The sequence below is a fragment of the Acanthopagrus latus genome, chromosome 17 (assembly GCF_904848185.1).
Source record: "Acanthopagrus latus isolate v.2019 chromosome 17, fAcaLat1.1, whole genome shotgun sequence".
In the NCBI taxonomy this organism is placed as follows: Eukaryota; Metazoa; Chordata; class Actinopteri; order Spariformes; family Sparidae; genus Acanthopagrus; species Acanthopagrus latus.
The window spans coordinates 8,490,418-8,517,205 of record NC_051055.1 but is presented as its reverse complement, the minus strand read 5'-3'; the positions used below and the strand labels follow the sequence as shown (position 1 = coordinate 8,517,205).

Here is a 26,788-nt window from a genome sequence, read left to right as displayed (position 1 = left end):
AGTGTGGAAAAATACTTACGTCCCAAATACACTGCGAAATGTTGTCTTTTGGCATTGAAATCAGAGGACCCTGCTGTTTGATGAAGGTTCTCCGACTTAAGATTTCTCTGATTGTTGATTTAGACGGACCAAACTGGGATGAGGGGAAAAAAGAGCCCAATAAAATTATAATTATATTACAGATTTATTCTATAACTTTGGTTTTATTTTCCCCTGGAAAAGTTCATGACTAAATGCACCCATGAAATACAGAGCATCGGACCGCAATAATTACAACTCGCAGACATGCGCTTACACAGACACGGACACACTGGGACACACACATGTGAAGGCACAGCCGAGCTCTTTGTGCAGCACAACACCAATCACCGCTTTTGCCACAGTGGTGACAGCCATTACTGTCGCTGCCATCAAAGGTCAGGACGGCGGCTCACTTTCCAAAATTGACTCCAATAAACACCTTCCAAAAAATTCCACAAATCCTAAGAAGCAACAGACGGTTTTTTGAGAGTCCCAGTCCAACTTGTGTGAATAATTATACACAGTCACAATCATCCAAGTTGAGTCAGAGGGAGATCACACACAGCACAAAAGGCCTATTAGCACAAATGAGGCAGCCATAAATCATAAAATACATGTATTTATTTAACTGTTTCCAGTTGCCTTCGCTAGCTGCTTTTAGCGTAAACACACCCAGATGCCTGTTTTGGAGTTGCCTGCAGATTACAATTCATTACTGACTTCTTAAATGATGGATGTCATCAACATTTGAGAGACTGTCCCATCAAGAGTTTCCGGTTAAGTGATGAGAAGACACCATGTACACACAAAGACACCATGTACACACACTCATCCTCAGGAAATCACTGACACCGGTGCTCCGTGTCACCACTTTAGTAGACACTACACGGACAAGGGCCGCTGGCATTATCGAAGTTTAAGTAACTTTAATTGGAGATTCATGAAATGTCTATGAGGGAAACATTTGCAAATATATGTATATATTTATTTCATATCTATACATTTATTTTTTTTATTTTTTAAGCTTGTGAATCACAAACAGATTGTGGATGTTCCTATCACATTTTTACTCACTGTTGAGTTTTTCTTCACTGCAAACCTCTATGGAAACAACCCAAACGTGTATTTAGTCTAATCTGGCACAGAAACAATGCCTTAAATTATAAGAAAAAGAAGGAGAAAAAAAAAAAAAGATCAATGCATTTTTTCCTCTGATAAATTTTGATTTATACCAATTTAAGAGAAGAAAATGGCATTGATGCAACATTTTTCCAACTGCCCACAAGTCTGATGGATAATGCAAAACACAATGACAGCTCCACATGCTATATATATATTAAAATATTTACATTTTGACTCACTTGTAACCTTCTTCTGGCTGGTACCTGAACTCAGACTAGTCATTCTAGGTTACTCTGCTGTGATGAGGACCGCAGAAGTTAATGCTTTTTGCAGGATCTGTTTAATGCAAACAAGTCATTTTTGTCAACATCTTTAAATGACAATCCTAGAATTAATAAATGAAAAGGAAAATAATAAACATGGCTAACCCCTAAACCTAGGTTAAATTTTAAGTTAAATGCTTGAAACTTACAGGGAAAACACACAGCAGTGTGTTGTCTGATGGTTACATTTTGCACCCGTGCAAATTATGTATTAAAGGCAGATAAGTTGATTCAGTGTGAGCAGGTAGATGAATGGCAGAACCTGAGGACCGATTGATTCTTTAACCTATTACATGGTTAAATCATAGTTTCCCTCTGTCACTTGACTCTCCCCCCCACTCCTCTCTATGTTGTTTTGATTGTCTGTCTGCTCCCCTTGAGATGTCCCCAGTATCAAATGAGCAGAGCTCATAGCTGCTGCCACTGAGGGAGACATTAATGTGCTTTGAAAAATAATTACTTCTACTTTTCAAATGCCACGTCCATCCCCACCGCTCCGCTCCGTCACCCACAGGATAACTGATGCAAACTCTGTGCATCCACTGCATGTGCCGGTGTGTGTTTGTTGGTGTGTGTGTGTGTGTGTGTTTGCGTGCGTGTGTGTGCGTGCGCACTATTGCCGTTAGCCTGCGGGCCTGTTTGCGTTGTTCAGTAGGAAGTGTTTTCAGTGAGTCATCCGCGAGGGATTCCCTGTAGAGGAGTGAAACGGAACAGACGAGACCCTCAGAGGGTAGGGAGAGAGGAGAGGGAGAGGGGAGGAAGAGGAGAGGAAGAGGGGAGGCAGAAAGAGACAGGACTTCCTTCGAAATCCTGACTGTGACCTCGTGTGCTGAGACATCGGAGCTTAGGAGTGATCACATCCTGCCCCGATGTTGACTTTTATTAAGTTCATGAATGCCAAGCGGTAGTCAGATCAATTTCTAAGGTTCCCAACAAACAGGTTTTTATAGGCTTTAATAGATAAACTTCATTTATTCCTTCAACGGATGAATTAATAAAACTGGTTTCTTAGCTCATTGCAGAGCACACATGGCATGAAAAGCAGCAAGAAAATGATAGACTGGAGTCTAAATCAATGTTTCTGCAGCAATCTAAACATTCTTTTCACCAGTAATTATTGTTGTCATGTATATTTAATAGGTCACATCTTTATTTTTCCTCACAGTGGAGAGTTGTACCGCGGTATGCGCATTCGTGAAACTTTCCATCTTAATTTGCATTGTTGTGCTTGGTTCAGTTTTACTGCTATTTTATTATGTGTATGCATTGAGGTTGTGTCAGTGGTTCGGTTTGCCCAAACCGCTCTTTTGGCTCGGGAGTAGGAGGACATACCTGGCGCACCTATTGCAGTGTGTGTTCTGGCTTGCCCTGCTTTCCATGGATGGAATGAGTGCTAGAGGCAGGGAAAATAGAGAGACAGACAGACAGACAGACAAACAGAGAGAGGGAGAGATAGAGGGGGAGAGAGAGAGAGAGAGAGAGAGAGAGAGAGAGAGAGAGAGAGAGAGGGCTGGGGAAAGCCTACACTCTGACTCAGAGGGGAGGTAAGGGAATTCCCTGGTGAGCTGGATAGTTTTTACATCTGGTCCGATTGGAGCGCTGCCTGGAGCTCGGCAGCACCACACAGCCTGGGCTGCAGCTTCTCCACCTCTGCTTCAGGCTGGTCGAGCTCGCAGCCAAGACTAAGAGCTTTCTGAGCTCCAGTCTAATCTGTAACGTTAGGACAGCACCGTCAACAACAATCACCCTAGAATATTACTCTTGTCATGTGTGGAAACTCCTCAGCTACAGGCTGAAACATTTGGGCCCTCATACCTTTCTGATTTAAGGAACGCAGTCCTCACAGACTCTGATCTGACTTTATTCAAAGACTGTTTATACTTGGGTGAACAGCTCTACCTTAGGCAAGTCTAAACACCAGACAGATCGGTCGATGTGTTGTACTTCTAGCAATATGTCTAGACTGCCCTTTGGCTTTAGGCGAGGATAACCCGCACAAATCTTGGCTCAGAGTTTTGGCACTATGGCAGTATAAGGTCAGCCTCCACCCTTGCCTCAGGCTAGAGATCACAGACGAATAACTTACAGTATCCTGTCTAATTAGGATGGTATACCACACCAACATCAATGATTATGCATAATGATCATAGTTCTTGGAGGAGCCCTCTAACAGAGCTGTAGGGGTTCAGCCTCTTGTGCTCCTTGGCCATCCCCCATAAAATAAAGCACTGCATGTCTAAATGTGTACCTATTGAAGATTAATGGGTAGTGAGTGAAGAGTGAATCATAACATACAGTATTGAATGGGAAGACATCGCTGCCAACTATCATGAGATTGCTAAGCCTGAATGGGCAAGGATGAAAAGTTAAGCCTATGGAGTGCACCAGGAATGAGCCCTATGTCATACGGCCGCTGTGCTGTTCGTTTATAGCCTTACTTAGCTTTACTTCTATCCATTCTATCCTTTTACACTTCAAAAATCACCAGCGTGGCGTTCAGTTGTGAAGATCTTGCTGAACAAAACGTACATGCGCCATTAACCTGTGTTCGCCACAGAGCATCGTTTCTGCAATAATCCCAATGAAAAATCCCACAGGCTTTTTGTCATGGGAACAGTGATGCTAAGGCGATTCTAACTTTCGGGTTAGCCTACAACAATATGTCATCCAAGCACCAATCTATACGGTCCTGTTTTAGGGTGAAGCTTATGTGAAATGCAGCCGCAAGTCTGCATCTCACCCTCCATTAAAGTGAAGACTCACCAGCAACAGCATGCCTCTGCTTTGGGGTGAGTCTGTTCCTCAGAGGAATCGGCTGGATCATATCAGCATCATAACAAAAAGATGTCTAGATTGTCCTCAGGTCTCCACCCTTTCTTCAGACTTGCGTGAACCTGTCGTAGCCAGATAAGTGCTTTAAATCAGAGAGAAGCATAGGTTGCCACTACCCTTTCTAGGGCCAGTAGGAATCGCCCTTCCATGGAATAGTGGTAGCGATACATCTTGATGAAACGCTGCTCAGTGTGTCTTTTTTTTTTCTAAAAGCTGTTTGAGAATTCCTTTGAAAATACCTAAACAGCATCTACCTGCACTCCTTTTGGAGATCAGCCTTAATGTCTGCCATGTGAACACAAATATAATACCAATGTAGAAGTGCGGCTGATCTTCCAGCCATGCCTCACAGCCTTTATATCAGTTCCAGACTCAGTGCCACGCAGCTGGAGTCTTTATAAAAGGATAAAACCTGACTCTACTGGCCGCCATCCTCCTCAGCCAGCACCCACAGGTCAAGTCGGCTCACGCTTCCCCTGTTATACACCAAGAATAACTCACTTCCTGACTATAAAACCATCTCAAATCCACTGTCAAGTCATAATTTATACAGAAGCCTCTCAATCTGAAGCAGACCCACCTTTCTCCGATTTCACCAGTCCTTCAGTTTGGCAGAGGTCAGGTGCTTGAGAAAGAAAAGCAGCTGCACCTCTGCGATCAGTCATGGGGGAAACCCTTTGGCCTTCTTGCTTTGCTTCTCATTGGACAACAAGTGAATTGCTGCGAAAGTGTGTGTTAAATTACTGAAGCGTTTCCAGTCCAGGTAGCAGCAGAGTTCCACTAAAATGGAAAAAACAAGCTTGACATATGTAAACAGGAAAGCGAGAAAAATACTCCTTAATATCATCTCTGGAAAATAGGCATAGCTGCATAATTCGTCTGGGTTGTTTCACAAGACAACCTCCGCAATTAAGCATGTGAATCATATTTTCCGCTCCCAAAAATACTAGAGTGAAGGCTCTTCGGTCAGTGGAAGTTGTTGTGCTCTACACAACACTTTTTTTTTCGAGGGAAGAACCCTGCCTGGAAAGCCAAAACCTGTAAGGTCGTTGTGAGGACAAGCATCAGTACTCAGCTGTGGGTGGCATTGTCAAAAAAAGTAGACCGATTGGGCTGTTGTAGATGTAAACCCAATGAATTTGGCTTGAAAATATAGTTGAAAAGTTGCCTTTCAAATATCGCCAACTATCGTTTGCACCAAGTGGATGACAGAGTCTGCATCTTTATGATTAATTAAACTGCAGTCAATCAAAATAAGACAAATGAGAGGCGTTTGTGTAAGACTGGCTGAAACAGCAACACTGTAACTATGTTCACAACAATATGTGTTGTCAAGAATTGAAGGAGGGATGACTCGGAGAAGCCTCCGCCCGTCGTGTGGTCTAATTGCCTGATGAATGAGTGCGTTGTCCCGGTTGCCTGTGTTGCTCTTAGTCTTTGTGCATCCCGTTTGCACAAGTGAGTCACGAAGAGCAACAGACAGATGGTTCACCTTTCGAGCGGAACGCCTGCACGTGTCCGCTCGTTTCTCCGCTCAAATGCGACTGGATTGCACCGAGGCTTCCCCTGACACAGCTCCTGCACCACCTATTGTTTTACGCTTCCCCCACTTATCATGCAAGCTGAAGGCCAGAACAAAGGTGGAGGATACTGCGGTTGCGTGTGTGCATGTGTCTGCATCTGTATGTGTGTGTGTGTGTGTGTGTGTGGTTGTGCATTGCGCGTGGGTGGAGGCCGCGTGAAGAAGAAGAAGAAGAAGGAGGAGGTGTTGTCGGGAACAGAAGCATTTTGCAGATGTTGCGGGGAAGGAGGAGTGAATGGAAAGTTCTGTGGTTATCAGTCGCGCGGCGCTCTCTGACTCGAGGAGGTATGCCACATGCGGCCTCATCCCGACTCAGTCTCACTTTTAGTCTGACGGGGCGATCACCGAGAAGTTCGGGGGAAGTGAGTGACGGAGAGGTGAGATGAAAAGATCAAGGGGAAGGTAGAGGGAGGAAAGGAGAGGAAGAAAAGATTGAAAAACATGTTTACTCGTGGAGGCTGGGGTTGACGTCGTAGTCTAAGGTTTCCCTCTTGGAGAGTCTCCCAGAGCGGAGGCGGGTGAGATTCCCTCTTGGTTCCCCTAGACGTAACATGAGGAACGCTCATCTCTGTTTGTCTCTGTCTCTCTCCCTTTCTCTGACCTTCCCGCTGTCTGCGCTCACTCTAATTGCCCTTCCATACTCTGAGCCACCTCACAGCATTACGTGGGCCTCATTCTTCCGAGCGTCTCAGTCGGCACGGTATCGCTGCCGTGCCCCGTGGCGGTCCTGAGCGCATCGCCCTGCTTCTATTCCCCCGGCCGTCCACATCATCTCCGTTACGGCGAGGCGCACTTCTCCATATGCAACTCTTATTTCCCCCAGTTCAAATACAAAACCCCTTATCTGATCTGTTCGCCGTCTGTTTTTCTCCTTCCCTCACTTTTAATATGGCCATTTTGGAAAGAGATATCTACTGATGTTCACTCTCTGAATAATAAAGCTGACCACCCGCCCCCACTGCCACAGCTCACCAATAATAAGCCAACCGTGACTGGGATCCTTTATTCTTTTGCTCGCTGCATGATGTGAAAAACATGATGCGTTGGAAAAAAAACACAAGGGTTTTACATCTTCCAGAGCTGCTAGACTTGTGCTATCAGTTATTTGGAAACTGAGTCTGATTATCTTATCTGATGGCTTCCTGTCCCAGGAGCAAAGTGTAGCTCTTCAGCACCAACTGTGCTGGTATCCATAAAGGCACAGCTGCTGCCCGCCCCTGCTAACATGCAGTGGCAGTGCCACAGTGCCCGTGCTATTGCTTCACATAGTGTGCCACTGACACAAAGGCTGTTCTGTGTCACTTCTATTTCTGACAGCCCTAATGAGTCATCTGTTGAGGGGGAAAAAAAAAAAAACACAGAAAAAAAATGGCACTGTGGTTGGTGCTGATTGCCCTAGCAGAGCCCAGAGCGTCTGTTCGCTTAGGTGTGGCATGAAATCACAGTGAAAACCTAAAGAATGTGAGCTGAGCTTCTGCAGGCTCGCAGCAGCAGCTGCAGGAGCTCTCAGGCCTTTTATTGCAAGGCAGAGAGGGAAACCTCCTCACCACAACAAGATGGAGATGTGATGAAAGGAGAGAACTAACAAAAGCTGAAGGGGTTTTTTTTTTGGTTTGTTTTATTTTGAAGTTTCACAGAGCACTTTTTCAGAATAAAAGTAAGGCAGATTATAGACATCTGAGCTGAAAGGGATAATGACACATTTAAGATTAAACAGACTTGTATCCATCACTGACCTAACCTAACATAACCTAATTGTTATTGAGTCATTGCATTAAATGTCATAAGATAGTGAAAAACACCAAAACCTGAATTACAATTTTGCCGTTTTTTTTCTTAGCTTTAATTTTCCAAATCTGAAAGTTTAAAGATGCTTGGCATTTTTGCTTGATAAATCCTTATTACATGAATTATCATTGACTCATTGAGACATTATATCAGCTGGGACTGTACCGTTTTTTTTTTTTTTTTGTTTGTTTTGTTTGTTTTTTTTCCAACATTTGAAGCTCCTATTGAAATTTGAAATAGTGCTAGACCGCCCTGTAAAGATGAGCGAGAAACAAAGCTGATTGTTGGGTCTTATTCCCACTTTTCAGGACTTTTTAGTTGACTTTGTATATATTGACATATTTATATACAGTGCTTTTAACATTTTTGATCATTTAGATAGATAGATAACCCATGTTAGCGATGTTAGCCAGCCCCATGCTAATGATAGGCGGCTATGGCTCTTTTTTTCACACTCGTATATGTAGAGCTTTTTAGGTAGCCAGCTGGACTCACCTACAGGCTAACCTGATTATCTAATTGATCGAAAATGCTAAAAACACTGTATGGTAGACTATTGACAATATCCCTATGCAACGCAAACTATGAAAAGTTTTATTATTATTTATTTATATTTCAACTTACTCGTGGATGAAAAAGCAGTGAGAAAACTTTAGATGTACTGTATACTGTAGAGTTGGCACTGGAAGCACAAGGACGTGCAGTTTTGCATGTCACACTACATTGTGCAAGTGGAGAAAACTGGTGCCTTTTGTTGGTGGCTCGGTACGAGCCAGCGTCATTGTATTTGACAACCTGACAATCTTTCTCATGAATCACTGAATAGACATGCAAAAAAACAAAACAAAATACAGCTTCAAAGCATGCAGACTGTTTGGTACAGCCATAGTTTCAGCACAGCACTAAACAAGATGCTAAAACTCCTGCCCCATGAATCAGACATCTCTGCCTCTTTACCGGTACAAGTATCTGCAAATTATAGCCACCCTCCATTAAAGGTCCATCTTGTTTGTATATAAGGATGCATCTCATAATGAGCCACACTAAACGTTGTACTTTATTCTTTTGTCAATAGATGGGCATCATCTGTGGGAGACAGAAGCCAAAGTTGACAAGAACTCCGTCAAAAATGTAAGTGCGCCCTTCGCCGACATGACTCACTGGAAATTCTCCCGCTGTCTTCAGTCCCACCCTCCCTTGACACTTTCTCCCTCCCTCTCTCTGTCTCCTCCTCATCTGTCCCTTGTAATGATGTAACCTTTGCTAAGGCGTTGCGAGTTGCAACATAGACAATGATGATTAGCCCATGCAATCCTGAATGGAATTTTTCACAAAATCTCTGTACCCTTGCGGAGTAAACAGGGGCTGTCATATTGTTTTTGCATCTCGAAAAACACACACACACACGGGTAACGGCACGGAAGCGTAAACAAACACACACACGCATGCACGCACGCACGCACACACGCCACAGGCCTCCCAGCATAGCCAGACGTTTAGTTCACAAAGTGTTGCGGTGTGGTGAATTGGACTTCAACACCTCGCCTGTACCGGGATCACGCAGCCAAGAGCGGATTACACCCCTGCCCTTACCTGCTGCGTTTCACGAGGGCCGTAATGAGAAAATAAACCGGCGCGCGCTTTTCCCCGATGCTCAGTCACACGTTCAGATTGTGTTAATATAAAACGTGTGAGGAAGCCATCAGGAGAAAGGAAACGAAGCAAAATGTTGTTCCTGCGTGTCACAGAGGGCCTCGTTGTGCTCTGGAGTTAATTAAGATTTCACTGAGGTTCGTTAGATCTGCTTTTTCAGCGGCGGAGAGTCGAGTAGAGGATCTGCGAAAAACCCGTTTGCTTGTGCGTGATGATGGTATGTTCTGATTGCTGATGCCTTTCATCAGCGCCTCCTCATCCTCCCTCCCACTCCCCCCCCCCCCCCTTTTTTTTGTGTAAACTAACCGAGGCAATTTGCGCTTGCACAGGGCCTGAAATAAACCCTCTAAATGCTGCAACTTGAGGGTGTTTCTGTCCTTGTTATTGCCGTTATTTCGCTCAGGTAAATGACTCGGTTGCATCAGGAGGGTAAATATGGACTCTGATGTCTAATTGGCCTGTAGGGCTGGCTGATGTGCTGTGGCTGGAGTCCCAGATGCTGGAAAATTAGCGGGCGTGCAAGGCTCGGCCGGGGGCGGCGGCGTGGGGAGGCGAGGTCGATGAAAGACAAATGCAGCAGTGTGTTTATTTGTAGAGCTAACAAACAAGTAGAGAGAGACAGCAAGAGAGCGCTGGCCTTCTTATGTCAGCTGCCTCCAGACTACCTTAAATTGCTCCAGCCTGACTGACTGGCTGTGTTTTTATTGCCATCCAGAGCGTGCTAACTTTCATTGGTTGAGACGGAGAGGGAAAGCCATGTGCGCACACACACATACACACTTTACACACTCAATCAGCCACCTGCAGGTTTTCTTTTTTCGTCATCTGGAGGGCAGACTGGGTCTGTGGACGCAGGCCCCTCACCCCCAGTCAGAACCCCCCCCCCCCGCCAACGCAAAGCTCCCTCCATCCACTGAGATGACCAGAAAAACCTGCTTCCTGTCAAAAAAAGGTCCTCACTCTGGCCCCCAGCGAGAGTGACAGCCATCCCAGGAAACAGACACAAACGCTCAGACAAATTCTCCCCGTGTTCCCTTGTCAGAAAGAACGCAGTCGAAAGGTTCACATCCGTCCAGACTTGCCGAGCGCTGGCCTGAGGGGGGAAGGGGACAGGCTAGCCTCTCCACAGGGAGGCATGGCTGTGCAAACATAATAAGCAGCCTACCTCTCTCCGCTCTCTCCGTACGGGGACAAGGCTAAAGCCCTGGGGTTTCCTCAGAGACAAACACGGGCACTGGACCAACCTCCTGGGTTCTTACTGCTGCATCTACACAGTCCAGACGAGCTCATTTAGACCAGCTTCCATTCCAGCCTCTTGGAGACTGAACCCTAAGGCCAGCTGCAAAATAAACATAGCTGTTGATTAATTTGCTACGGGAAATCACACTGTGCACTCATGCTTGCAGAGTGACATGAAATCAGACCAGTTTTTTAAAGGTACAGTTCACCTGAAAAACTAAAAATACATATTGTTGTATGTATCTCTTCCCTGTATTGCCCTGTGTCCATCTAGAATGCTTTGAGGTCAGTTTTGGAGATGTCCGTCATAGCAATGTCATTTAAAAAGGAACTAGATTGCATTCTGATTGTGGTGCTCAAGGCGCCAACAAGACACATTGGAAAAGCTAGCTTTATCAGCTTTGTTAGCTCACCTCTTGCCCATGAGTAGATGCAGGCTTACTTAAGTGCTGTCGCATGACCGGCATGCATAAAGCCATGCTCTCATATCTCATTAATAACACATTCACTTGATGTCGCGCTGGAGACATATTATAGCTGCTTGGCCACAGACTAAAGAAAATAACAGCTTAACTTTACCCAAAACTAGATATTGTATAGATATCAAGGACGCTAGCAAAGCAGCACAGTACACAGGATAAGCACAGCAGAAACATCAGAAATGTCAGACCGCCACTCTTTAAACAATGCAGTTAAGGCTAAAAGATGAAAATGGAAATAAACAACTGCGCTGATTTCACATCTCTGAATAACAACCGCCAGTCTACCCGGAAGTGACTTTTGTTGTTAGCGAGCCAGTAGCAGTCTGTATTTTGGCAGAAAGTTCCTACATGAAATTGCTCACAAAAAGGTTTGTGGTTGATCTTGAGTAATTGTGTAAAGAATTTTTCAAATGTATGTCTTTGGCGCTCTGAGCACCGCAAGTTGAGCGCCAACTAGTTCCATTACATTTGGGAGAAGGCAGACATCTCCAAAAGTCTTCAGTGCAAACCAGAACAATCTAAATGGATCATTAGAACTACAGAAAGGAGAAAAGATGTATACGGTTTTGGGGTGGTTTTATCACAAGGTATCTTATTGTATCTCCCTTGTATTTTAGAGTTCTCTTGTTGTGGAGATACCGCCCTACAGGAACCAGAGAATATCCAGCCCGGTGCCGGTCAACTTCTACGTCTGCAACGGCAAGAGGAAGAGGAGCCAGTGCCAGCGCTTCACCTACCTGCCGCCCAATGGTAATCATCATAAACATTTCCCACCTCTTTATTGCCACTGACACTGAAAGACTTTTCGCAAGTGCACACTCACTGCAGTCACCACGCAGTGCTATTTGCCCAGGTCTTAACCTCCGTCAGCTGTAGTTTACCTCAGCCGTCAACATGCCATGTGAAATTTGCAGCCGGCTATCGGTTGGTGTTTTTGTCGTTGCACGCCTGGCACCGCTTCCTTGTGAGTGAGAGCAGAAGATGTGAGGTGTGTTTATTCTGCAGCGAGAGTGCGTTCCCCAGCGGTGAGGTGTACCTGCTGAGTGACAGAGCCTCCGAGCGCTGTTGATGCAGAGAAGTCAATCCCCCGGCGACCTGACTTTCACACCCCACCTCACACGATGCCCTCCCGGTTCACCCGCACGCCCGCGAGCGCACGAATACACATCCACACACACCTACCGGGCGGCGCTCTGCCCTGTCATTCATGTAGCAACCTGAAAAACCCAGGAATACCTCTCCCTGTGTTTATCATGTGTCCCTGGCCCCAGTGTTTATAGATGGCTTTCATGTTGGAATCTGAAGAATGTATTGCTGGAGAGTTTGAAGAAGAGTTCAGCCTCAGAATTACACTGTGAGCTATTGACTTTTCACAGTGGACACAGGTGTAATATCAGCTTCGGTATCACTTTCACGCATCCGGCTGGAATACTGTTATTGTATCCCTGTGTATCCAGAGAGAGTTGACGGAGCATGTTTGCTCTCCGTCTGCACAACAACGCTTCCCGTTTATACTGTAGCGCCAAAGTCCTTCGCTGTTGGCTGTTGGCTGCAGCTTCAGTGAAGTAGTATCTTTTGTAAACAGCCTTTCTGGCATCCGAACAATACTTGCTGAAGGTGGGCCCAGCGATGCTCCAACTCCCACAGATTTCCCCTCACATGTCGTCTCAGCTGGTTTTGGGATCCCTCCATTTGCAAGACCCACCCCCTCCCCGCGATAACCTGTGATATCCATTAGATCAAAACACTGGTATCTTGTTTTCATTGATCAGCTTCTAATGGATTTGGGATAGCATGCTTCGCTAATAAGATGTGACATTTAGATTATCAGCAGATGTATTTATGGCCACAGGAGATAAGTGATTGTGTTTTTGGATGAGGCTCTGAGAGACAGCGGAGCAGGACCCTATTTGGAGATGCCTGATTAAATGATGACGAGTGCATTATGGATAACTGGACCATTGTGGGGGTTCAGCAGACTATGGCCATATATAGCATATCCATTTCATATAGTGTGCTTGCACAGAGAAAGAGAGAGATAGCCATGCAGAGGCTTCTCGGCCTCCACTCTGCATGTCTAAGTCATTTCCCTGAGCATAAACACGGCTCTAATTAAAAGATGACTCGTTGTGTTCTCTCGTTCGCTGCCAAGTAAACCACAAGTACAGTGTGGACCACACAAGCGGGGCCAATGTCTCCTCAAAGAGGCGTAATTAACTTGCAAGTGTTACAGTCAAAGAGGCCATGAATCACAAGCTATCGAGGTCTATTTTGAGATTTACCATGCGTTTGAAGAAACACTTTGAACACACAGCATATTTCTAAAAATGTTCATTGTTTAAAGTTGCAATGTATAAGATAGGGCCATCATTTTCTTTTTAAAACTTTCATAAACAGACTGTGTGTCAATGTTGTTCATGTATTGTGGTGCAGAGATGTCTACTGAAGTAAGCGTGCTAACCAGCTAGCCCTCGCCCATCCCGTACTGCTGCACTGTAGCTTTTTTAGTCAAACAAATAAACAAAATAAACTCATAACAGGTCAAGAAAGGAAATATTATCACTCCTATTTCCTTATTAAGCAGAAAATACAACTGTATACATTCTGAATTCTGCTGAGGGCAGTGCTATTGCACACAGCGTTGTCAGCTAATAAAGCCATTAGCTGCACAGCTAACTCAGCCCCCTAGCTAATGGCAGCTAGAAGCTGCAGCCAAGCCTGCGCCATTAGCTGCGCGGCTACCTCAGTTAACCAAGAAAATGGCCGCTAGAAGCTACAAAGAAAAAGGTTACTCCAGTGCAGGGCTGCCGAAAGTGGGGCCTGTGGGCCAAATTCAGCCCGCCATAAGTTTTGCTTGGTTCACCAGATGTTTCTAGTGAAAAATGGTAAACAACATTACAAATCAACTTATCCATTGAATTTTTCCCAAGGTATAAAAGCTCTTTAAATATTTAGGATCACTAATTATTAATTATTTTCCATAATGCACACATTTACATTTAAAGCATTTAGCAGATGCTTTTTTTCTAAAGTGACTTACAGTAATTCATACATACATTCATACACTGATGGTGGTGGCTGCCATGCAAGGTGCCGACCAGCACATCAGGAACAGTTTGAGGTTCAGTATCTTGCCCAAGGACAGTTCAACATGCAGACCAGGAATCGATGCAGCAACCTTCCAGTAACAAGATTCTGGCTCCACCCCTGAGCCACAGCCCTCAAAGCACCAGGATGTCAGTAAATTAAGACAACTTTGGATTCTAAAATGTTTTTTTGCATCATAACCTGATTGTTGCCCTGGTGACATGCTGCCTCTATGTGTTTGGAGCGACCTTCGACAAGTTGACTACCTTTAAACACTGTACCTTTAAATCAAGTGGGTAGTATTATCCACAAAACTGCTGGATAACAGCTGCTGCAGAACTGTAATCTCATTTCATTGAGGAAACCTCTGGGCCATAGAGTCATAAGCAGAGTTGAAACTCTGTATACCATTGACATTTGTTATACATTGTCAGTGAGGCCGTATTATAGTCTAAGTTTTCATTACAGAGCTTGGATACCATAGCTGTAATTAGAAATGGAGGAAAACATGTTAATGCAAAGTCTGGCCTCAATGTATGTTTTTGATTTCTCAAGCTGCTCACAGTTCTGGCAGGCATAGTGACTCATTAGGGCTCACTGACTGAAAAGCATTCATAAAGAATACTGTATAGAGGCTATAATCAGTGTAAACAGACCCTCTGAGACTATGATGACTGTATTATATTCATAGTTTCAATACAGCAACAAAGAATGAGGAAATCCTCATCAGGCTGTTTGCTTTTGAGGGTTTCAGTGTGTGTGTGTGTGTGTGCATGCGTGTGTGTCAACGCTGAGAGAAACAACCAACACTGTGGCCAGGTACTGGGGTGGGCCGGGGATGAGGACACACACATACACACACATACTCACATAAACACACACTGTTGTCAACACTTTTTTTGCTCGCCTGTATGAAAAGACTCTTCCGGCCTGCTGTCCCACTTCAAGCACAGTTGTGGTCGCTGACGTTGTTTAGAGAGAACATTTCTTTCACACTCTGGTGTCTGCTCATCTATAAAAAGGCAAACCCGACCCTGAAAATAGCCCCACTTGTTAGAAACAGCGGAAGGATGAAGCAAACACTCTCTGGGACACAGATGCTAGTGAAAACCACCTATATTTTCCATTCAGGTCACGTGACTGCCTTGTTATTCTTTGACACTGATGCAAATGCCGCCGGCACCTACTGTGGCTGAACAGCGGCGGCTGCGTTTGAAGAACCAAACAGAAGTTTCACTATACTGCATGTTTCCCTCAGCTTGGACCAGACACATCATTTCAAAAGAGAGCGCAGTGTTTCAGACTCATAAACAGATTTGTGTCTTTGCTCTCACTGTGAAATTAGAAGATATTATCAGATGCAGTCTGATGCAGAGGAACCAAAGCTGCTCTCGCTCCTACCAGCTGACAGATGGAGACAGGCCTCAGTGATAAGGGGAGAGGCCTGATGAAACATCGCCATAATAATGCATTGTGAACATTTAAAACAGGATTTGAGTTTTTCAGAAACACCTCCCCTTCTGTTTTGTCATTAGCACTGTGGAGTATGTGAGAGAGCACAGAAGTCAGGTGTCTTTGCAGCAGAGCGATGCATGTCTGCCTTCAATTCAAAAAAGGACTTGAGCCTTTTACTTGCAACCATCTTGAACCTTGAACTACATTTTTTATACACCTTTAATTGATATTTATGTTGAGTTTGGCACTTGTACCTTTCATTACCTTTCACTTTCTATACATTTTATTACTGTTTTGGATTTAACTGCTATTACACTCTGTTTTTATATCTTCATGCATGTTTACTGTTTGACTAGTGATAAAACATTATATATTTTTTTTAATGCTAGTAAAACTTGAAAAACTTTGTATCAAAACTTACTTCAACCAGTGATTAAATGTAACAGATGCAATTTAGTTTGCTTCCTTTAATTTAATTCCTTTCCAGTCCATTTATTTCACGACTTTACTTAGCAGATTTGCATTATTCTGTGTTGATAGGCTTATTACTTGTGACATGTAACCAATCAGATAGTGCTATGGGCGGGACGTTGAGTGAGACCATAGTCAGAGAGAGGGTGTTACATCAGACACTGCACTGTAAAATCTGACAAAGTGATCTTACTTAAAAAAAAAGAATAATAATAATAAAAAAATAAAGGAAACTGATTACCAAAAAGTCTTACCATCCGACATGAAATAAAATGTAAGACTAATAGTTATATTTACTTACCTTTCAAGAAAATCGATTGCCTAGATTTTTAGAGGTTACATCAAATTGTCACAACATATAAAGGCTGGTTTGAAATAATTTATTCAAGTTAGACACATAAACTGTACACAACAGTTAAGCCTATTATGTAAAACGTCTGCTGCTCCTGAGTTACTTTGAGGTAAAGCTGCCGTCAGCCACTGGATCATGATGACATGTGATGTTGTACCATCAGCACCATTTGTGGTTTGCCTGTCAAGCCTAAATGCTTGTCTGTGATGATCAGATGTGCAGAACAAATGTCCTGGAATGAGTCTCCCTTTTCCAAGCTCGCCTCCAATCATTCTTGCGTGAGCAGGGGGACGTGACGTGTTGCTCTTCAAATCAGAAACAGTTTTTCACCGACCACATTAAACAACAAACGCCAAAGAAGTGCTGGCACCGGTCAAAGCCGGAGCGAAGAACTTCTCGGAACCCCTTTATTTTTACAGGCCGTTTGGAGATTCCTCTGTAATATCAAGTTCTATTCTTAACGCACACGGGTGCCCACTCCCCCCGCTGCATTGGTTTGTGGTCGAAGTTGGAGAGAGGAAAGTCAGAAACATGTTCTGTGACACATATAGGAAAAGTTGACGAAGCGCACATTGTTCTTTTTTTTTTTTTTGTAAATATTTGCACAGTCATGTTTTCTTTTCCAAAAATTGGACAAAGACTGGACTGTTCCTGTCATGTCTACAGCTCTGAGCTTCGTCAGACCTCACCAACAGTACACTGAGGCCCACAGTACACTGGGTGACCAGATTGCCTACACAGTGGGACACAGTGCACCAGGTACCTTTGAGTTAATGAACTACCACCTGCTCCATGCTTAAATGTCACGGCAGATTCGTGCCATTAGAACGAGATGAGTTCAGCATTTCTGCCGCAAGACTGTGACTGATTGTTTTCGCAGTGGCCTGATAACGTCATGCCGTAAACGAGAAGGAGAACCCTTTGTGTCCCAAAATTCCTCTTGCCTGATGGCTATAACTAGAGAGGATCTTTCTTTGCGAGATAATTAGCAAATCTACGTAAGCCTCGTTTGCTTGCCCTTCCTAATCAAACAGACGACACACGTCTATGTCCCAACTCCCATTCCCTCTCAGAGGAAACAAGTGCTCAATAAAACACCCAGATCAGGCCTGATCAGTGTAATACGAGCAGACAGAAGGGGAAACTGCCAGAGATGGAGAGAAAACCATGTGCAGAACATCAACTGTCTGTGTGCCATAACCCACAGGTTGGGAGGAAATAAAAGCCAGCTGAAGTCGGGACTCGCCTGGTGAATCTGTTTTCTCAGCTCACATACAAAGTGGAATGGAGACTCACAGATGGATCAAGCTGAAGGGAGACCACTGTTGTGAATCTCAGAAAGCGTGAAAACTTTAAGACCATTAGTCGGACGTGATTTGATTTCCTGTTTCGCCAGTCTTGCTCATAGTCAGAATGCATACAGGACAATAATGTTGACATATTACCTCAGTCAGGATGAAAACATTTAGCTGCACTCCACCAACCTCCTCTTTTCCAAGAGGATTACATTGTGTGGTTGCAAAGGACAACAGCATCCCATTCCTCCTGAGTTACTGTGAATGATTACCCTGAATTTAGTCCTCATGTTGGTCACCGACAGGAAATCTTGTGACTTTTTAACATTCATTTGTGTAATCATAGAAATGGCATTAAGAGGAAGGTACAATCGAAAACATTAGGTCATTTTTCCTTCAGGACCGGTGAAAGGACAGGACTGTGCTTTGTTCAGGTTCAGACTTAACTTCAAGCACAACCTCAAATCATGACATCCTTATCCACAAATTATCTCGTTTTCTAAAATGGTCACATTTTAGGCTTGATAATAATTTGATGTTCTGACTTTGTGTAGAGCAAAATTACATAGAATTTGCTATTTTGTGCGTTTCAATGACCTCCACAGTTTTTGAGTGGAACACCACTGTAGTAAATACAAATCTGAGACAATTTGAAAACTTTTACTATGAAGTAAACATATCTGTTACACCGCGATCCTGCCCTCTTACTGAAGTTACACAGAATCAAGTGATGCGGGTGGCGGAGTGACAACGTTCATCCTGTAACAAGAACATTAACATTCATTAACTCAAAGGTTACAGAACTGATTTTGATGCTGTTGTTTTCAAGGTCAAAAAGCTGCACAGCTTCACTTAAACAGGACTTTGAATAGATTTCAAGCCAAAAGGTCAGAATGTTTCAGCCCAGAGACGACAAGGCAACTCTTGATTCGAAGCTCAAATGTCAAGTGGATCAAATTCGGTTATGACATCCGCATGACAACTCTGACATCACGCTCTTAGATCCATGGCACCGCGCCATCCGCTCGCACTACGGAGAAGGCATGGAAGAGAATCACTGAGTGTAGTGGCTGTGGATGTGGGACTTACTTGCTACTCCCCAGGCTGTGCAGAGGAGGCCCGTGCATCATGGGACTCACCTTACGATGCTCCCCCTGACACCAGGCTCGCTCCCTGGGCTCTGGAAGCAGACGGGGCTGACGTAAATGCGCTCCCTGCTCTGCGTTATCACCCCATCACGGATCAGCACCCCAGAGGCTACAAGCGCGATTAATGTCTTTTCAAATCCGACTCCCACAACTATAATAACAGCCTGTTTTTCATTTGACACACCATGGCTTTGCAGTTTTAATTTGCTTTTACTATCTCTCAAAACGTCTATTTAGCACCGAACACACAGTTTAGACAGACATCTCATTCATATTGACATCTGTGCGCCTCTGGGTAAATGTCACTCGGAGTAAGTTTAGCCAGAAACTCTTAATGGTTGGAATCAACTGCTCACCACACCCATTAACACATTTTAACAATGTGTAGAAATAGAAACAGTGTGTCCATTGTGACTCAGCAGCCTTTGCTATGCATCTGGGTGTCTTAACACTGCCCTATTAGTTTTCTTCTGGCAAAGTCTGGGCATATGTACTTACATAATGACTCACCAGTGAGCTTTTTGAAACGTGGATCCATCTCTCAGCCCAGGCCAGGTAGCGATGTTTTGAAATTTTTCAATTAATAGAAAGTTGTTTCCCGTAACAACGCTTGACAGCAAACTGGAGGCATGTGATACCTGTCGGTCAGAGCTAATCAGGAAACACTGCAGACGATCGGCCGCGGGTTAGAAATTAGAAAAGAGAGAGGAGAGGAGGCAGCGGGATGATCAAGTGGGGTCACTGCACTCTCCTGCATTAGCCGAGGCCTGAAGCTCCTGAAACCACAGGCCCAGCTCCGCAGGCTCTTAAGGAGCTCAGGCGGCCTAATCAAAATCAAATCATCCCCCTTTTTTTCACTCTCCCCCCTCTATCTTTCGGTCCTGAGAGAAACAATTACTGGTGCAGTGTGGAGGAAACCTGAGGGTCCCGGGCTCCTTGAGCAGCGGCAGCAACAGCAGAAGCCCAGTGCTTTAAAGTAGTCTTTTATTGGATATCAGAGCTGGAGGAGAGTCCAAAGAAAATAGGTCTTATTCATGATTAGAGCCAGCTGTGGCTTTCCACACTGATGACTCATCCATTTTTCTTTCCCCCCTATTCTTGTGCTTTTTTTCATGGTGTGGTAAAGAGGGGTGGCGGTTGGGAGGCGTGAGGGTTTCTCTGTTAGAGAGCTCAGCCAAGTTGACAGCGAGCCCATATCCACTGGTGGTTGTTTGTTTGGATTACGGAGGGTATCGCGGCCGCAATTGTGCCTGCCCACTGCTTTGCTCAGTCTCACTCGTGCACTCATTGCGCCACGTGGATGCCCTGCACGTTTTTTAATATCTCCACCTTTTTTTCTTTCCACTTTTTTTCCCCCCAGTGCCGATAATAAAGACAGAACCCAGTGATGAATATGATTCTCTGGGGACTGCGAGACTGCCCATGCATTCAAAGCCCTATTACAGCCGGCTGACTCCCATCATGCCTGTAGCCGATCCTGATGCCTGCCTGGTTGGTGGCTACCCTCCCTGCCCGCCTCGCCACGCCGCCATGCCGTCAGCGTCCCCCAGCTCCAGCCCCACCCTGCATGACCTGTCCCCCGTCGCATACAGCAAGTGCCTCCCCAACAGCCCCACTCATGCAGCACCACCAGGCCCCGCGGTGCCCCACATCCAGGACCTCACCCATCCATCATCGCCAGATCACAGCTCTTCCCTTGGGATGCTGCATTCCCAGGGGAGCCCCATCCACCTCAACAGTCCAGGCCCCCATGGGTACCACCCTATCTATGCCAACAGCAGCCCCTCATCCTCCCCGGTATCCCACCCGTCCACTCCCGGTGGTACTGCGGAGAGCCCGTTGATTCAGGCCTACAGCCCCAGTCAGGCTCAGGCAGCAGCCAGCTCACCCAGCATGTTGCCTGAGGACAGCAGCCCCCCGTCGATGGCCGTCACCGTCAAACAGGAGCCCCAGGAACTGGACCAGATGTACCTAGATGATGGTGAGTTACGAGAAACAAGGTGCACATACACTCTCTGCAAGTTTCCACTTGATAGCCATCGGAATAGCGAGGGGCACTGTGTTTTTCTTGATGAAAGCATCTCTTTATGAGCTCTCTGTCCATGCCAAAACTGTTTACGCAGCACGTTACATTTATTTAACACCTTTTGCTTATCTGCAAGCCCCCACACTCCGCCGCACCCTGCCGCACCTCTCAGTGTTTCCTGATGAAACTGTGGCAGCAGATTTACGTCAGATTTGCTTAATTTTAGACCTGGCACATTTATTTGCTTTTGGTGTAACGTGCAGTCCGGCTAATGTTGTCCGAGTGGCTGCTTCACTATAAAACAGTAAATTGCCTTGATGGGATTTTGAAACAATCTGTCAAAACATCAGAGCGCCGAGGTCAGCCGGGGTGCAGCAGAACAAAAACAGTGGCACACGCGTGGCCAACTAAACTGTTGATACAACGACTAATGAAGGAAGCAAAACAATGGGTAGGGGTTTCCTGAACCAAGCCATCCCCCCCCCCTTCTTTCTGGGAGCAATGCCGGGAGGCGAGGCTTTGTTTTCCCGTCTTCTCCCCCAGGAGTCGACACCATGCGGCTGTCGTCATCAGGGGAGGCTGTGGGGTCGCTGGTCTCCCTCTGGCAATGAAGCCAGTCACACCCAAGGGACCATATGGTCGAGTTTATTGCCTCCTGTGTCCATCCCACATTCTGTCTCTCAGGTCACAGACCTGTTATCTGCGTTAACAGAGGCTCCTCTTGTTGTTATCATGTGTATCTATATATATGTACGTAGAACACGTGAATGGCATCGTGCCAGTTTGAAATGTAAAAATCCCCCAGAATCCTTGTGGAGGAGGGGGGACAAAAGCTCCACACTGAACCCAGTAATATCACCTTCCTGTGCACCTTTTGTTCAGTGTGTGTGCTTGTGTTTCTGCACGAGTGTGTGCACGTTTCACTCAACAGCTCTGGGAGTAGAAGGGTGATAGGCATGAGGGGACCAGGGGAGTTTTGCTGTGGAACTGTAATTGAGTTGAAATGCAGTTGTCAGCATATCTGTCAGCGCTGATGAGTCCCATTAGTCCTCACCTCATAAACAGACAGCACAGAGACGGGGGGATGTCTGTCTGTTATCGGCTATATAAACTGATTTCCAACTTTTTTTGCTTCCTTCTTCTTTTCTTTTCTCTGAGCGATGCCGGATGCTCCGGAAATCTAATTTAAAACAAAACTGCTCATTTTAAATTCTTCTGAATGTTTTTAATAGCTATGGCAGGCAGAGGCTTTCATTTCAGCATTAATTGAATCAACTGAAACTTCAGCTGTATTTTTCATTTTATAATAAGGTTGGCGAGGGGTCCTTTTACACCGACAGGAGGAGGATTTGCCGCACGCACATTGCAGCGCTAAAGGTGAAATCGTGTAACCTTGTTTCTCCTCCCCACAACTCCATCCGCTGTCACTTTACGGCTCAATCTTCCTCCAACCCGGTGGCCGAATGTTTTCAGCCAGTGATTACAGTTGCATTAGAGACGCACAGGAATGTGTATTGATTGACCAAGGACGGTGTGTAGTGAGGGCGCCCCTTGAAAAGCCTCAATGTGCTGCCCTTTTGCATCACCTAACGTCTGCACAGGCATCTGTGGTGAGCTCCTGGAGTCCCTGTAAGTGTGCGGTGGTAACAGCATACTGCTCCCAGGCCCGGCCTTCTCCCAAACCCCACAAATGAGCCCTGAGCTAAAATAAATAAGATGGGAAGGCAGCTCACGGGGCGTCCCGCTCCCCGTCCGCACACATTACCACTGTGCGTTAGCGAGCCGAGCGCTCCATTAGAGAGGGAAGACAAGCGGATGACCTCACCACGGCAGCGGTGATTTAACGCCAGCCATGTAGAGGAGCGTTCCTCCCCAGCAATTGGAGGTCGGTGATTTGGAGTCCGCGGGAGCACACTTGATCTTCCCCAAGAGTGGAGCGCCTCCCACGCTCGAACGCTGAGGCCTCCGGCTCTCATCAGCCAGAGGAAATGTGTCTCCCCGGCCTGGCCCGGATTTTACGCAGCCCCTGAGAAATCACTCAACTTATCAACGGTGAGCTACTGTACCGCAAGGAGCGCGGTTAGTACGGAGGGAGTCTGAGATGCAAACCCCCCTGACTGCCGTACACAGTCTCCTTTCTAATCTGCTAAACTCCTCCCTCAGTAGCGATAGAGGCTTACTAACTACAGTGCGGGACACGAGGCGATGATTCCGGTGTCTGCAGTGAGGATTTGTGGGAAGACTCCAACTGGCAGTCAGATCTATGTTGGAGCAGCCATTTTCACTCAGTGGCACGTTAGCTCTCACCTGCTGCACTCTCACGCCTCATACCTGGAATACAGCAGCAGATCAGCATGGTTTAGAGGATGGATCCCCCCACCAGTGCCGGTGGACGGCTATGCCTTGTTGCGCTGTTGACTCACCGTTATAAACAACGCGTGGTGGGGTTCACATAAAACCAAAGTTTTCAGACATTTCGTACTTACTCACAGCCCACTATCTGTGCTTTACAAGGTGCATGACTGTGAGAAAAGGCCAGTCAAATGAGATCACTGTGTATAACAATAGAATTTATAAAAAAAAAGTGCTTGGCAGCATTTACGGTAGCCTTGTTATCCTCGCTAATTAAGTTTAAAAACAGAAACGCTAAAATGACGGCATGGTTTGTCACACGTCTGAACGAGCAGTTCTGGTAAGATCGTACCCTCTCCTGTCTAAAACAACCACTGACACACTGCCATGTACATAAAAATACACACACTTTTGATCTTGGTGTTTTTTGTTTTTTTCTTATAATGTAGGAAAATGTAGCCCACATTACTTATTACAAACCCTTCACTTTGACCCCTATCTATTCCTGGTGTTTATATTGGTCTATTTTTGTGGGTGTGTGTGGAGCGTAAAGTGGTGTGATGTGAAAATTCTTATCCACAAGTGAATAAATGCAGATTGCACATGATGATGATGTGACTCACATGTGCTTCAATCACATTTGAAAATAAGCCAATCATGATATGACTTTTTTTTTTTTCAATTTTCACATATTCAAAGGTGCAATATGTAAGAATAGGCTACTAGGTGGAATTTGTAATCCAAAAAATAGTGGGCAGCATACTAACAGAGTATCTATCTGTTGGTAACTGTAGCTGCAGTAAGCTATTTGCCTCAGTCTGCATTGCAGCTAGCGGGCTAGCTAGCTCAGAGCATTGGGGGAATGTTGGTTAGGGTTGCTACACAGCTAGCAAGTGAGCTGTTGAGCAAGAGTGGTCAGGGTTAGCTAGTTAGCATGCTAACAGTAAATATCTCAACTCAACACAATACATAAACGCCATGCATGACATAAAAACTAATTTCATTTCTTCACATTGTTTTGATCATTTTTAGTTTGTTTTCAATACAAATTCTTGCATATTACATCTTTAAGTTTTAGTTGGCATTTGAAATTAGCCAGTCACAATCTGCTTTCATGTGCAGTGTTTGGTTTCCACATCGACATTGTAATCTACATGTGAACATATCAGATCACATATGAGTGTGTTATTTCCATATGAAATTGTTTTCCTTCCACACATTAAAATTTTAGTTCACATGTGGAAAAAAAGCCAGTGCAGATGTGTAATTGTAGTTTTCACATGCAAAAAAAGGGCCAATTTCTTGAATGGGTGAGTTGTTTGTTCCTGTGAGGCTGCTGCTGTGTGTCCTGTTTCATTAGCTGCTGCTCTGAGGGGTGATATCATGAAATGCAGCTGAATGCAGCACACAGCGAAGGAGCTAGAGCTAATCAGAGGGCCAGATTTCTACCAGCTGCCTCTCTTGGAAACAGAGGGCCCTTATTCCCCAAAATAAGAAAAACACAGAGTGCAGCACAGCCGCTGCCGATTTCTGACATTTGACATATGTGCTCTGATTGCCTCGTGTTGCAGGCTAGTTTTCCTTGTGATTGTTTCCTCCTTAATTCAGAGTTTGTGCGCTCGAAACTGCTCGGCTTGTTTTCTCAAACTGAAAACAGAATTGTTGTCGACCCCCCTCCTTTGCTCCTTCCCTTCCCTCCGGACAACAAAAACGGCATTCTAAACCTTCCTGAGGATCTCCGTCCACCGCGGATGCTTCTGAAGGCAACTCGAGGCTTTCCTCATGGAAACTTTTACACATCCTGGCAAGTTGCCGAGACCCCAGGACTCCGCAAAACCCCTAATGATGATTGAGAGCGCGTCCGCACCACGCTGAAAACATGCTGAGTTGCTAACATTGCAGTGTGCCGCAAGGCTGGCTCTGGGATTGGAGGGGGGCAGAAGAGAAACAGGATTTCAGGGGGGTTGGGGGCGAGCGTGTTCGTCAAAGTGTCTAATGGGACTCGCGAAGGCAGAAGCTGCTCCTGTACGTTGAGACGGTATGTATTTGCGTGTCTCCTTTCGTTAGTAGCGTCAGCGAGATGTAGAAGTACTGTAAGAGCCTGTGACTCCCTGAGCTTTCACAACACTCCACCTACGACCCTCCGGCCTTTGGGGAGCAGGTCAAGCTCCAGCTAATAGTGCACAGAAAGAAAGGCTGTCTTGTGGTTAAGTGCAATGCCAAGAACATAGTCTCCTTCTAGACATAGTGATATTGACGGGCGCAAGCAGCGGGGTGATGGCTCTTTTATTATTTATAACTACAAAGAGGATGTGGATTTTTTTTTTTTTTTTTTTACGATTGTTGTCATTGCCGCGTTCTCACATTAGGAATCCTGTTTTCCTGGCAGCTCCTGACATGTTGAGGTATAAGTAAAAGTTTGGGCTTGCTGGAGAACTTTTATAGTCATAGGAAAAATTAATAGGCGGCTGCACTCTGTGATTGGACTTTACGAGTCATTGACCGCCTCAGCTATGGATCAACAACTACACTTTAGGGATCAGCAATAGATTTGATTCAATTTCTTCTCATTAGGATGAAAAATCATTACTTTTACTGTGCGAACTGAACAGCTAGGACTCTGACTACCCATTATCAGATATTACAGACCTCACCAAGTACTCAGAGGGGAGCTCAGTAGCAAATGTATAGATCTATGTCAGGGCTGCCCAAAGTGGGGCCTCGGGGCCTGAGCTGGCCCAGCACAAGGTTGATTTTGCCCGCCAAACGTTTTACTAGAAAAAAAAAAAAATCCAAAGGCAACTTAAAAGTCTAGTAACCTTCATTCTGTTTTATTCTTGTAAGGTAAAAAATATCCATGGTGGTTAATTATTTTATTAATCTGGCACTGGAAGTCTGTCAATTAAGTGAACTTATAGGATCCTGGTCCTATTTTGCAGCTTAACAGTAAAATACAATACAACAGGCATTTGCTTCTGGCCTATCGCCCACTACTTTAAAGGGTAACTCCACCAATTTTGCAAATGCCAGTGTGTTTAGAGGTCTTGGGGTGTGCTACTGCATATGTGAAAAAAATAGTATTAATCATTTTGTGGCTCTGGCGGAAGCTGCATGTAATCTGATAAACTGCCTCTACTGATGTCACTCAGTGGCTACGTTGCATTGTGGGTAGTATAGGCGCCAGGTTTTGAAAAGCAGTCCACTAGACTAGCATTGCACCCCTGTTGGAATCATTATGGATGGTAAAAACAAATGATCAGAATCGATACAGTAGCAACGGAGATATCACAATTTTTTATTCCACGATTCTTTGTTCTTGTCAAAACCTGACACCTACATTACCCACAACTCAACTTAGCCATCACTGGAGGCAGTTTATGAGATTGCATGCAGCTTCCTCTGGAGCCACGAAAGTCTTTGTAATACAAATGTGGCAGTACTCCACAAAACCTCCAAACATACTGTAATGTGTTAACTCGGTGGAGTTGCCCTTGAAGTTTCAGTTTTGGCCCTCCGAGTGAGAAAAGTTTGGGGACCCCTCGTGTACGTCCAGCTGGTTT

At 45.1% G+C, this 26,788-nt stretch overlaps 1 protein-coding gene across 2 annotated transcripts in view; it reads left to right on the top strand.

Moving 5' to 3' along the window:
• Nucleotides 1-26,788, top strand: part of LOC119005327 (nuclear factor of activated T-cells, cytoplasmic 1-like) — a 70,809-nt gene that overhangs the window by 24,442 nt on the left and 19,579 nt on the right. Inside the window, exons 7-9 of one of the 2 annotated variants that reach the window (XM_037072851.1) lie at nt 8,744-8,799; nt 11,660-11,792; nt 20,211-20,831. In XM_037072851.1, coding sequence (XP_036928746.1) covers nt 8,744-8,799; nt 11,660-11,792; nt 20,211-20,831 — 810 coding nt within the window. The remainder of the gene's footprint in view (nt 1-8,743; nt 8,800-11,659; nt 11,793-20,210; nt 20,832-26,788) is intronic. The other variant, XM_037072852.1, reaches the window with a different exon arrangement.